Source organism: Myotis lucifugus, unplaced genomic scaffold (assembly GCF_000147115.1).
Source record: "Myotis lucifugus unplaced genomic scaffold, Myoluc2.0 scaffold_23, whole genome shotgun sequence".
Taxonomy (NCBI): Eukaryota; Metazoa; Chordata; class Mammalia; order Chiroptera; family Vespertilionidae; genus Myotis; species Myotis lucifugus.
Genome location: NW_005871071.1, coordinates 10,960,947 through 10,975,325, shown reverse-complemented (window position 1 = coordinate 10,975,325; position 14,379 = coordinate 10,960,947). Strand labels below are relative to the sequence as shown.

Here is a 14,379-nt window from a genome sequence, read left to right as displayed (position 1 = left end):
GTAATGCTTTGGTGTGGGTTGTTTCTATTCTTTCCTTTTTCTCAGACAGGGAAGCGATCTAAGGCCAATATCATTTTCAACACTTCCCTTGGATCGATTTTTGGGGTTAAGAAGTATGCAGATGCCCTGATGGAGATCATCCAGGAACGGAACCTCACTGTGAACTACAAGCAAAATCTCATTGAAGTCCGAGCCGACAAACAAGAGGCTGTGTTTGAGAACATGGACAAACCTGGAGAGACCCAAGTGATTTCTGTGAGTGGCGAGGCTGAGCTGTCAGGTGGACAGTGTTGTGGATGCCGGCGTCATCGTGGCTCCTACTTCCCTGCCCATCACCGTTGTGCACTGGGGGAGGCTGGTTACAATGAGCATCTTAGGACAGTGATGGAGGAGGGTGGACCAACATGGGTGGGGAAGAGAAAGAGGTAGGAGGCTGTGTTCATGGGAGGGAGGAGGGTTTATCTACTGGTACCAAGTAGATTTTTATCCTGTGTTTTTTTTTTAATATATTTTATTGATTTTTTACAGAGAGGAAGGGAGAGGGATAGAGAGTTAGAATCGATGAGAGAGAAACATCGACCAGCTGCCTCCTGCACACCTCCTACTGGGGATGTGCCCGCAACCAAGGTACATGCCCTTGACCGGAATCGAACCTGGGACCTTTCAGTCCACAGGCCGACGCTCTATCCACTGAGCCAAACCGGTTAGGGCTTTATCCTGTTTTGAGCAGTCAGATATTTCACAACTTCAGTTACAGCTGAGCGTTCTGGAAGGGCTTCCTTACCTGCAGGATCTGGTGATTGATGGAGTTTATAGAATGGGAGAAACAGCCCTGATTGTGGTTAGCCCTGATTGTGGTTAGTTCAAGAACGACAGAAGAGGCTATCTTTTAAACATCTTTCACCTGCGCATGAAAGGAAGCACTTAAAGCCCTTTGAAAGGTCTGGTGGAGCTACCCCCTGCTTGGGAAGGCCTAGCCTTTGTACATGGCCTTGGCTTCTCTGTGTCTCACTTTCTTCTGTGAGTGGGAAGAGCAGCACCTTTGTAGTGGAGGGTGAGGAGTAAAAACAAAATGAAAAGGCGGCTGGAGAAGCATGCGTGGAGGAATCATTTGTTTCTGTCATTCTGGCAAGAACTGTTAGCAGTGAGAAAACAGTGCACAGGCGTATTTTATTTATTCAGCATTTTTAGAGGTAAGAAAAGGTTCCATAAAATGAATTTTGAGGGAAATCAAAGATTAGTCTTCTAAACATCAAAACTTTACATTATAAGCTTTTAAGTCAAGTTCTTTCTAAATAAATTGCATACATCTTGTTTTTTGTACGTGAGTGTATTTAAAATCTTATTATGACTCAAGGTCATAATTTTTAAATACTTTTTTTTTCGGAAATAATCTCAACTTAGGGAAAGTTGCCATGATAAAAATAGTAAATGTATAAATAATGTAAACCTGTATATAGTCTTTACCTAGATGAACTTAATAGAGAGTTTATCCCATTTGTTTTTTCATTTCATTTCTCTCCCTCTCCCCGAAGCATTGAAAGGTTAGTTACGTACATCATAGTCCTTTGCCCCTAAATACTTCACTGTAAATTTCCCAAGACATAGGGGTATTCTCGTACATAACCACAGTACAGCTATCAACTTAGCATATTTAGCATGGATACAGTATTTTAATCTACCATTGGTACTCCAGTTTTGTTTTCAATAGCGTTTATAGTACTTCTCCCCTCTAGGACAGACTCCAGTCTATAGTCAGGTATTTCATTTAATTGTGGTATCTCTTTAGTCTCCTTGAATCTGGAATGTTTCTTGTGACACTGGCATTTTGGAATAATACAGCCCCCTTCCCACACTTTAATTTTTTTAATAGAATGTTCTTCATTTTTGGTTTGTGTTTTGTTTGTGTTTTCTTGTGATTCATTTCAGGCTATGATTTTTAATTTTACTTTATTATTATTATTATTATTATTTTTTTGTTAATCATCACTTGAGGGTATTTTTTCCCATTGCTTTTCAGAGAGAGTGGGAGGAAAGAAGGGAGGAAGGGAGGGAGGAAGAGAGGGAGGAACATCGACTGATTGCCTTACACACACACCCCAACTGGGAGTGGGGAGCAAACCGCAACCCAGGTATGTGCCTTTGATTGGGATTCAAACCCGTGACCCTTGGGTACTCAGGCTGATGCTCTAACCACTGAACACACTGGCCAGGGCCAGGTTATGAGTTTTAGACTGAAATACTGCTTATGCGATGTGTCCTTCTAGGGTGAAAGCACACTGTGTTCAACTGCCTCTCACTGATGATGTTCATTTAGACCAGTCAAGATATGAACCAGTTTCTCCATTATATAATTATTATTTTCCTCCCTTGCTACTGATAAGTCTGTAGGGAGACACTTTAAGACCATGTAAACATCCTATTTCTCATTAAAGTTTCCCCCTGGATCTAGCATCCATTGGTGATTTTTTGCCTAATCCAATCTCTACTGCAGTGGTTGCAAAATGATGATTTTCCAGCCTTTTCTCTAATTTTAGCAATAGGCTCTTGGCATTCTGTCAGCAAAACCCCCCCCCCCCTTCTCTCTTTATTAATTCATTATTAGTAAGAACTCCTAAATTCCTACTTTCCTCCCAATGTTTATAATTCATCATTATCTTTAATTACTTTGGTGCACAAATTGCCCCAGATTTGAGGAGCCCTTTTAGATGGCTCCAATGTCCTTGTGACATGTCCCCATCGTATTTTTGAGCACTTTCTTACTTTCTGGTGTCACAGGATTCCCAGGCTGAGTAGCATCTATTTGCCCCAGCTCAAGGTCAGTTATGAGTAGTTCATATTCATACAGTTACGCTCCTAGGGCAGTGGTCGGCAAACTCATTAGTCAACAGAGCCAAATATCAACAGTACAACTGCTGGGGTCCAGCCCCAGCGGGTCCAGGGGTTCCCAAAGGTGTGGACGGAGTCGGCGAAGAAGGTTTTACACGGAGACAGCGTTCAGAACTCTCTAGCTTTCCTTAGTCTCCGTGGATCTTCCCTGTGCCTGGCTGAGGCCACAGAGAAAGATCCCAAGGCAAGCTGAGCCTTTATTTTATAGTGAGAGGTAAACAAGGTAGTGGTTTCTAGAGTTACACAGTTCTTGTGAGTTTCACTTGTTTTGACCATAGTTACACTTCCTGCACTTCCCTCAGCCCATTAGCTTCCCAGATAAGATCTAGAGAGCCTCATAAGGTCAAGCCTAATTATGCTAAGAGGACTGTGCCCTCTAAGCTGGGAATTGTTTGTGACTTTGCCCACAGGTCAGTCCGAGGCTTAACCCTATATCAGCTCCCCACATCTCACCCTTCTTTTATTTTTTAAGCTACTATAATGAGAGTTTTTAAGCTACCATAATGACAGTAAAACTTAAGCATCAAACTTAAGCATCAAGAACAAAACTCTGGCTATTAAAACAATAACAAAACAATGCCAATGCAAAACCCAAAACATTTTAAAACTTATGCATAACATTTCAAGAACAAAAAATGTTTTAAGTCCCAATTTCAACGTCCAACAGTTCTGAGTCCAAGTTTCAATGTCCGACAGTTCCTTTTGTCTACATGTCAGCAATGATATTTCAGTTCTGGATGGTGGACAAATGGTGGCAATGCAAGTCCGACCCTATCTGGTTTGATCCTGGGCAACCTGCAGCGACGCACAGCTGCTGACTGCTAGCATGGCAAAGTGTCGTCAGCATCCTCCATCTTTGGATTGTTTTTCCTCTTGTCTTCATGGCTGGAGCATTCCTGATAATTCCTCTCTGTTGCAGGAATCCACATGGTCTTGAAGTTGTTTTCTGAAAATATACAAACATATTCTCGACCGAAGGTTAATAAAGGGAATTTTACTTGGGGTCCTTTTTATATTTGCCCAAATGATTTTCCTTTGGCTTATTTTGACACCATGTGTGTTTTCCTGGGTGTCTTGCTGTTAGCATTATAAATGAAAAAAATTTTCTAGATGTGATTTAGTTACAGGATATTTTTCCTTACATGGTATTTTTCCACTCTCCCCCCCTTTTTTTTTAATTTAGTCTAGATAACTTTAAATTTTAATGTTTTTGCACAAAAATATGACTGTTTTAGGTTCATTGGATGTTAAGCAATTTTTCCATGAAATGAAAATTTTGGTTAATACTTCTTGAGCCAATTTTAATTAATCTGAAAACTTGACTGCTATTTTACTGTCAAATTTAATACTCTAACAACAATCTTAGTTTACACTGTAAATATTAATGGAAAGGATTATGTTGCATCCTTGAGAAAGCCCTGAGCATTCCTGGTGTTAGGCTGGATGTAGATATAGGGTAGCTGTTGTCAGTCAAGTCTCTGTTGTCTGGGTACTGATCTCAGCTGGGCCAAGTCTCTTTCTGTTACCTGGGTCCCGATCTGGGCTGGGCATGGGAAGCAAGAAGCAGACATGGGAGCAGGAGGCCTTCCTCAGAAGGGGCGAGTGTTCAAGCCCCTGCACAATTGGGGGGGTGAGGATCTGTGCTCCACCTCTGTTGAACCCCAAGTTCTCTCCTACTGGCCCCCGGCTGTGCCTGTCTTAGGTTGCCCCACCCTGTGGGGTCTTACCCGTCGTTGACTACCAGCCATCTCTGGGCCAAGTAGGGTGATGTGAGGTTCAGTTCTGTCTCCTTGGTAGCCTATGTCCCTCTGGCCTCCATGCCCAGCAACTGCCTTTGGATCCCCTCGCCTGCTGGCGGGGCCCCGGCATTGATCATGGGGAACCCAGGTTTCTTCTCCAGAGAGGGCCTAGCTTACGCCATTGGGCGAGAGACAGATCCACGGCACCAGCCACCATGAGGCTTCAACCTCAGCATGAACAGAGAGCTCAGGCAACAGCTATAGGCAATTGAATTGTGAGAAGAGGGACCCTCTTGGCAAAAAGGGCAAGAGAGGTCAATACAGAATGCTCAAGTGGCTTCTCAGGGAGCCCTCCACACAGTGGAAGGGATTAAATCCTTTAATGTCCTTATTCAATTTCTGCCAAACATTCAAAGAATTAGTTTGTAAATTTGTTTGGGATAAATGTACAATAATGACATTGTAGAACAATATCATGTAAGGATATTCTTTGTTCTAGGCCATGGCAATTCAATTTCCTATAAATATTAGTGGAAGATATTTCAAAATTTTTAAATTTCTCCTTTTTATTAAATTTAAGGTAACATTTTAAAAAAGCATTCCCTTTTGGCTTATTTGCATATACAGAGGAATCATGGGAAGCCTTCAGTAACTTTTTTAGAAGAATTTTACTTTACTAGGATTCAATTGCTTACAAAGATACTGACTTCTATAGTAGGTACTTTTATTAATAAAGTTAGTAAATTTAGTAAAGTTTTATGTCTGATTCACGAGGTGCAAATGCTGCCTCACCTCCAGCCTAATTTAAAATGCAGCGGTGAGGAGCTTTTGTTATTTTAAATTACATCTTAAAATTCTACTGCTGTATTTTAAGAAATATCAAACAAAATAACTTGTTTTTCCCTTTCTTTGAGGCAAAAACTTAAAATATATTTATTAATTTATATTTGATAAAGCTTTCCATGTGATTTCAAGTATATTAAATTGGCTTTATTAAAAAATCCTTTAAGAAGAGAGAATAAACTTTTGAAAACATTTCAGGGCCCGTGAAATGTCCCAAAGTCATTCCTTGGTTATAGTTTTGAAATCCAACTTGAAAGACCATCAAATATATATGTATATATATGATTTAAAGATTATATACCTTTTATAATTATTAAGAGATATCAATTAAATTAAAACTGATCTTTGTATTTAAAAATTTCGGTTGGGATTACAGACTTTATCCTCTTTTTTTCAATTAGACAAATGTTGAAATTTTACTATAATTATATGATTTTTCTCAATTTATTTAACCAGAACTTTAAACTCTTAGCTGGCAGGTTAAATATTTAGCATTTCTCAATCAGTAACATTTTTAAGAATAAACTTCAAAAATACAAGACATAATCAATAGATTTAATTCTGTCCTCTAGATTTTTCGTGAGGGAAATTTAGATTAATACTTTAGCATTTTGTTATTTCAGAATATCTAATTCAATTTAGCAAACTCCCAAAGCCTTGGGCTGCCATTGACTGGAAACAGGTAACCATTAAAATGCAAATTAGTTACATTCTTTCTACCAAGGATGGGAAACTGGGAAGCAAGCCTCTCTTTAGAAGTTTCCACTGTTAGGAAATTTTTGGCCTACCTGCTCTGTTGGGGGAAGGGAGGCTAGCCCTTCCTCCATTAGAAATTGCTTTGGGAATCCAGCCTTAATTAAAGGGCATAGCCGTCTTTTACCTGGGCTACTTAGAGTTTTATAATTGATATAGTTCAATAATTCTTGAGATTCAAATCTAAATTATTATTTTAAGGCAGTTACTTTGGTAAATTTTCTGTAACAGACAATTTTACTGAATTTCTTTGAGGCTTTTAAGATTAACTTTGGAACAGGGTTTATTAACATTTCAAAAATCACTTTATTATGAAAAAATAACAATCTTGTTGCTAGAACCAGCCTGCATTTCTTCCCTGGGTCAAATTCGCCATTTTTCTTAGGAAATAATCAGTCTTGGGTTTTATTTTGTACATTTGTAAAGAGAATTCAGCTCAAAACTCTATCTAAATGTCCAAAATCGGATGATGCGCGCTTTAGTTCCAAGCCAGTTTTTCTCTTTACACGTGCACAGAAATCCCAGACGCATTTTTAAATTTTGTAAAACTTTTCAATTAGAATAGCTGGGGAGGGGGCTTCCATATTGGATCGCCATGTGCTCCCTTCCCTTCCCCCACATCCTGCTTTGGGGGAAGTTTCAGCAAATGACGCAGATGGCGTATTTTTCCCAAAGTCGTGCTTAATAGAAAAAGACATTTTAAATTTTTTCCTATTTCGCTTTCTAAAGTCATGGCTAGCACCCAAGGTTATCTTGGCCAAAATTTGCACTTCCCGACATGTTCTCCGGTAATTTTTAAATAAAACATTAAGTAATCTCATTGCAGGAGAGCTTATAGCTCTGCCCTTTCCTGCCACCTTTGAATCTCTCCACACCAGAGGTGGATTCTGTAGCGGAATTTCATTTCTTATTACAGATTTTAAATTCCAAATATAAATTAAGATTTTAATTTGAACAGGAAACCACATTGAGGTGACCATGGCACTATATTTTTTTTTTTTTTTCAAGTTCTGATTAACCTTTTGGCAAACTTTTAAGATCTAATGTACTTTTTTCAAGAAAACAAGGGTTATGTTCTATAATAACATGCAAAAACTGTAAGAGATTACCTTCTGAAACTTTAACTCCTTAAGCATGCAGATCAATAGTCTATAATAAAGTTTCTTACTTTTCTAAAAGCCTAATCTACTTTTTTAAAGCCAAATCCTGCCCCATTAGCCTGGTTAAGAAAACGTTCCCAGCCTACTTACAGATCCGGAGAGTTAACTTTGATGTGTTAAAACTAAGTAAAATGCATTTACTCAATCCAAAGCAGGCATTAAAAAGAAAAACCCCAAATGCTCTCTTGTATCCATTTTAAGAATAGGATTGGCGCTTTCTGCTATTACCTGAGTCCTGATCTATCACCCCAGGGAGAGCTTGCCAATCCTGCACTTTCCCGGGGTGGAAAGGCTGCAGTGGGGTTAAGGATAAGGCTCCTTGGGCCTACCTTCTCCCATGCCTCTACATTTACCTTTCCGGCACCTTTCCTTCCTCAGAAAAGCATGGACACGTTAAAAGATCAATACGAAGTCTTTTTTTCTTCTAGACTCAGTACGGCACATCTTCTCATTCTAAAGATCAATACAGAGTCTTCTTTCTTCTAGACTCAGTATGGCACATCTTCTCAATCTAAGTTCTGTACTATCCACCCACTTACCCTACTTATCCTCTATAGGGGGGTCTGCAGCACCCTATGGTGGAATCCTATCCGTCCCGAGTGCGGGGGGGCTTACCTAGGGGAATCCTGTTCAGCGCCAAATGCTGGGGTCCAGCCCCAGCGGGTCCAGGGGTTCCCAAAGGTGTGGACGGAGTCGGCGAAGAATGTTTTACACGGAGACAGTGTTCAGAACTCTCTAGCTTTCCTTAGTCTCCGTGGATCTTCCCTGTGCCTGGCTGAGGCCACAGAGAGAGATCCCAAGGCAAGCTGAGCCTTTATTTTATAGTGAGAGGTAAACAAGGTAGTGGTTTCTAGAGTTACACAGTTCTTGTGAGTTTCACTTGTTTTGACCATAGTTACACTTCCTGCACTTCCCTCAGCCCATTAGCTTCCCAGATAAGATCTAGAGAGCCTCATAAGGTCAAGCCTAATTATGCTAAGAGGACTGTGCCCTCTAAGTTCCTACCCACCCTGCCCTGTCTTCCTCCACGTGACTTTTTATAACTTCCAATTTGTACCTCTTAATTCCTTCACCTTTTTCAACTATCCTCCTTACCCTCCTGTCTAGCAACCATCAGTTCTCTGTATCTATGAGTTTCTGTTTTGTTTGTTTATTTCATTTTTTAGGTTCTATATGTAAGTTAAATCGTATGGTATTTGTCTTTCTCTGCCTGCTTTATTTCACTTAACATAACACCCTTAAGGTCGATCTATGTTGTGGCAAATGGCAAGGTTTCATTTTTTTCTGGCTGAGTAATATTCCATTGTATATATGTACCGCATTTTCTTTATTCATTTGTCTATTGATGGATACTTAAATTGCTTCTATTTCTTGGCTATTGTAAATAATGCTGCAAGGAACATAGAGGTGCATATATTCTTCCAAATTAGTGTTTTGGGTTTCTTCAGATATATTCCCAGAAGTGGATTCCTGGGTCATAGGCATTCTATTTTTAATTTTTTGAGGTAACTACATACTGCTTTTCACAGTGGCTGCACTAATCTGCATTTTCATCAACAATGCATGAGTGTTCCCTTTTCTCCACTTCCTCAACAAACACTTGTTGTTTGTTAATTTATTGATAGTAGCCATTATGACAGTTGTGAGGTGATATCTCATTGTGGTTTTAATTTGCATCTCTCTGATGATTAGTGAGGTTAAGCATCTCTTCATATGGCTATTGGCCATCTGCATGTCCCCTTTGGAGAAGTGTCTATTTAGGTCCATTGCCCATTTTTTAATTGGATTGTTTGTTTTTTTAGTGTTGAGTTGTATTAAGTTTTTTATAAATTTTGGATATTAACCCCTTATTAGGTATATCATGGATAAATATATTCTCTCATTAAGTGGGTTGTATTTTCAATTTGCTGATAGTTTCCTTTGCTGTGCAAAAACTTTTTAGTTTGATATAGTCCCAGTTGTTTATTTTTTCTTTTGTTTCCCTTGTCTGACGAAATATAAGAAAAAAATATTGCCACGAGAAATATCCGATATTTTGCTGTCTATATTTTCTTCTAGGATTTTTATAGTTTTGAGTCTAACATTTAAGTCTTTAATCCATTTTGAGTTTATTCTTGTGTATGGTGTAAGAAGATGGTCTATATTTATTATTTTGCTTAGTATTTCTTTTGCATAGGATATTAATTAGTTCAAGTAAATAGTCTTGCCTTTACAATGATTATGTAAAAATATTGAACTTCTAGAAGGATATCTGGAATTCATAAGATTTAAACCAGCTTAAAAAAGTGGTTGTCGTTAACTGAAGCAGGGCAGTGCAGACATGGCCTTAATGATTTGGTGGGTGATGGTTGTTGACCATTCCCTCCATTATCCCACAGGCGTGTTCCGTCTCCACGTTCATTAACAGACCCAGCCTCAGGGGCCCACGTCCCTAAAGAGCCACCCAAGGTTACCCTGCAGGGCAGCACTGAGCGTTTTCAGCACTCCTTCTTCCTTAGGGTTAAAGAAGCTTATAATTGTCTGACATTGGGAATAAATACAAGGCTTCTGGTGTCGTCCATGACTGACAAGTCCTGATGAACCTCCTTATGGGAACTAGGGGCTATTGACTCTCACAAGGTTGGAATTGTCTTAAAATGCTAAAATTTTCACCTTAATAAAATGTTTTGTGAACATTTGAATCAATTTGGAATTTCTAGATGGAATTTATTAAAATTAAATTAAAAGAATAAAAAGGATGAACTACAAAAAGTAGAGGGATAGTACAGAAAGAAACAAAAAACGGGCCAGTGCACCATTGCTAAGGGTAATCTTGACAGAGGTATTTGGGGGCGAGTGGGGGAATCCACCCTACCTTCTACACTGTTCAGTAAACTCAATACTGAATCAGACCCCTCTTTCCTCCAAGTTGCCAGGCAATATTCTTACCAACCTTTATTTCATTTTAAATTGGTGTTGTGACTGCTTCCTTTATTTTGAGGGTTGACCCACATTTGGGAATGCCACTCACTTATCAGCTCCTAACACAGCCTTGACAAGTTTCAAGGACTTGGAGCACCTCTTTGCAGTCCCAGACTTTACAAGTCAGTAGATGACAGTCAGGGAGAGAGCAACTGAAATGTGCCAGCCCTTTGTTTTAGTGTCAGTGACAGGAGAAACAGCAATGGGTTCTTTCAGAACGTTAGTGAGGTTCCCTCCAGTATCTTGGATTCCCCCGGGCCTTCTGCCAAAGGCATCATGTGGACTCTATGGGGAGACAATGTCAACCAAGAGAGTGGTTAGTTATTTTATCACCAGACTCCAAAGGGCCTGTAAGATCCTGGAGAAGGTGTAGATTAGTATAAGCACCAATTATATAGTGCTCGGTGCAGCCAAAGCCGTGTGTGGGTGAGGGAGGCGGGGGCAGAGCTTGTGGGGCTGTAGATATATGGAAAAAACACAGATTTGGATACTCTCCTTTTTTGTAGTACGAAATGCTTCATGTTACACCACCAATGAGCGCCCCTGATGTCCTCAAGAAGAGCCCTGTGGTTGATGATGCTGGCTGGGTGGATGTGGATAAAGAAACTCTGCAGCACAAGAAGTACTCAAATGTGTTTGGGATCGGGGACTGCACCAACCTCCCTACTTCGAAGACCGCCGCTGCCGTAGGTAAGATAACGTGCAGCGTTTCTCCCCCTTCAAATGACGTCACCCCAAGGCACCATCGTAACTGAAACAATAATTTGGCACAAATAGCATTCCGCGAATAACGAGGAAACTTTTCTGGGTTAAGAATGACTGACTTCCCTGACACAGAAGCATGTTGATGAACTTAGTATTGTGTAAAGAAGAAAGAATGTGCTGAGGGCTTTGTATCAGAGTAGCATGACCCCTTCTGCCTTTTCTAGGTCAGAGAGGTTGTCTTCAGGGGAGAGTGCATTCGAGAGAGGGCCCCACTTTCCCAGCTCTCGGGAGTTCTGTCACTCCTCCTAGTGCCACACGCTCATCTCTGACCTTCCCAGTCTGTGACACCAGGCAGGTTGGCTATTTTTCTTCTGCCTGAAACACCGTGAAGTTAGGGAGGCGTTTGTTTCCCCAGAAAACACATGCAAGTCAATGAATGCTTGCAGACCAGAAAATTGTCCTGTTAAGACAAACACAGTGGAGCGTGCCCTGATTGGTACACCATTAAGGTCTCCGCCTGGAAAACTAAACTCTTCGCCTCGGTGTTCTGCACTAGCAGTGATGGGGAGCATTGCCTTGTACATTCTGTCCTCCGCAGACAGGAGCTGCCCTCTGTGGCTGCTGCAGAGCACAGACCTCCCTGCTGACGGGAACGGCAGTGTTTTGTGTGAATTGTACACCTGCAGCTCCTGTTGCATTACTCTCGCTGACTACTTCAACCTAAGGAAGACTTTCAAGGAAACCCACTGCATATCTTTTCCACTTTTTTTTGGTTTTGTTAATTCTCACCCAAAGGTATTTTTCCACTGATTTTTAGAGAGAGTGGAAGAGAGAGGGAAAGACGGAGAGACATATCAATGTGAGAGAAACACATCGACTGGTTGCCTCCTGCATGTGCCTCGACCAGGGTCCGGGCCGGGGAGGAGCCTGCAACTGAGGTCCGTGCCCTTGACCGGAATCGAACCCAGGACCCTTCGATCTGCAGGCTGAGCTCCACGGAGCCAAACTGTCTAGGGCTCTTTTCCACTATTAATAGTCATTTCCACCCAACATTTTATTTAAAAAATCTCAAACCTATGAAAAATTTGAAAGTACAATGAATACCCATATATTTTTCAGGTATTAACTGACTACTAATGTTATGTGGCTTTTCCTTTATCTATGTACATTTCTTTTTTGCTGAGTTATTAGAAAGTGACTTTTGACTTCATAATGCTTTACCCTCAAATACTTCAACATGCATTTCCTAAGAAAAAGGACTTTCTCCTCTATCTCCCCAAGACCGTCATCACATCCAAGAAATGGAACATTGTATGAGAAAATCATCTCATATACAATCCAGTTTGAATTTCTCCAGTTTTCCTAATAATGTTTCTGTGGCCCAGTCCTCTCTTAAATGCATGAACCAGTCAAGGACTGTCAGCAGAGGTTTTTCTAATAAAAGGAAGGGAAGCAGAGGGAATTGGACACTGACGCCTGTTTTCTACACCAGGAAGCTACACTTCACACACACTCCAGGGGTCCACAGCATCACCTGGCCAAGGATTAAGTACCCCCCCCCCCACGCCCTACAGAACTGGGGGGGAGGGCTGGGGAGGTAAGCACACGTGCAGTAGAAGTCAAAATGGCACCGGGGGAAGTGCCTGACCATAGAGGCCTGGGAAAGGGAGCATTGGTCAGGGGTGGACCCATCCAAAGCTTGAAAAAGCTTGGGAAGTTGATTGGTTATTTAGAAAAACTCCTGGTCTTTCAACCCCAGGGGAACAAAGATCTCTCTCTCTCTCTCTCTCTCTCTCTCTCTCTCTCTCTCTCCCCTGTGTACTTGTGTAACCATGTGAGTCTAGTAGCTAACTGGGGTCCCAGGCAAACCTCTCAGGGCTCCAAAGGACTAAGCTTTAATACGAAATGGAAACTCTGGACACTGGCCTTCGACAGGGCCTTGATAAAGACAAGATTGGGCTTTTTTCATGGCCAGATGGTTGGAGATGGGACACTGGGAACTCAAGGGCAATCCAGGGGCAGCCTTCCTGAATAGATCTTGCCACACCATGGTCTCCCATGCATGGGTCCTTGAAATGCTTTTCTCTGGATCCTGTGGAAGAGCTCGATTTCCCCAGGACTGCACACTACATTGATTGTCATGTCTCTGGTTTCCTTTAATTGAGAACACGCCCTCTAACATTTTTTTTAAAACTTTTATGACATTGGCGTTATTGACTCTTTTTAAAGAGTCCAGGCTGGTTAATCTATAGAATATGTCATAATTTAGAATTGCCTAGTTTTTTCTTATATTTAGATTCAGGTGATAGTTTCGCAGGACCCTCCACACAGGAGGTTGTGTGCCTCCCACTGCATTACCTTAGGAGTCCATGATGTTCATTTGTTTCGTCCTGGGTTCTTTGTCTTTGTGATTTATAGGTAGACTTTGGGGCCATACTTTGAATTTACGTTTCTCTTAATGGAAGGCTGCTGAGTTGATGTGTTAAATACCTGTGCTGCATGTGAGATCCAGATTACCCAACTTTTGGCTTTCTTCAAAAAAACATATATCTGATTCCGTGTTCCAAATAGATACTATTAAATACAAGTAAATGAAAATTCTAAATGAAGTCTTGCTCCCAGTCCTACCCCATTTTCTGAGCCTCTACATCCCCCCTAACCATGCAGAGAGCATCCTCGTATTTATTTATTTATGTTTATTGTTAAAAGTATTACAGATGTCCCCGTTTGAGTGGAGGGCATCCCGTTGTTTTTACATGCTTTTTTACAATCTGTATCCTATTGTAGGGTTGCTCCAGGGTTTATTTAACAAGTTTGCACAACTTATATTTGCATTGTTTCCAACCCATATTATTCTTAAACTGTGCTGCAGTGAACGCTCTCCTTTCTGTCATTTCACTTGTGTCAAAGTCTATTTGCTCTTCTCTTTGGTGTCCACTTAACAATAGTCTTAACTTTCCCCAGCAAGTCCTCTGAATTTACATTTCTCTTAATGTAAGGCTGCTGAATTGATGTGTTGAAAATACATACGTTCTTAGCAATGTTTACACTTGTCCCACAAATCTGTCCCTGGCGTTCCCTGCCACCAGCCAGATGTCTTACCTCCGTCCAGGCCATCGTACTATTGCGAGCCAGACCCTGTCTTGCCACACGGAGTCTGGCTTTCCTGCAGCTCCTCCTCTTCCTCTGCTTCTCTCTGCCCCAGGATTCTCCATAAATGACATACAGCACAGCCAAGACCAGCATGTGGCATTTAACAAAAGTTAACTGAAGGCTTGGGCGTAACAGAAAGGGATTATAATACAGGGGAACCCCCCCCCCCCACCCCG

General features: G+C 41.0%; 1 protein-coding gene across 1 annotated transcript in view; it reads left to right on the top strand.

Annotated features, from left to right (window-relative positions):
• SQOR (sulfide quinone oxidoreductase) overlaps positions 1-14,379 on the top strand; it is a 45,487-nt gene that overhangs the window by 25,565 nt on the left and 5,543 nt on the right. The window contains exons 6-7 of the mRNA XM_006086012.3: positions 46-255; positions 10,852-11,035. Of these exons, the coding sequence (XP_006086074.1) occupies positions 46-255; positions 10,852-11,035 (394 nt within the window). The remainder of the gene's footprint in view (positions 1-45; positions 256-10,851; positions 11,036-14,379) is intronic.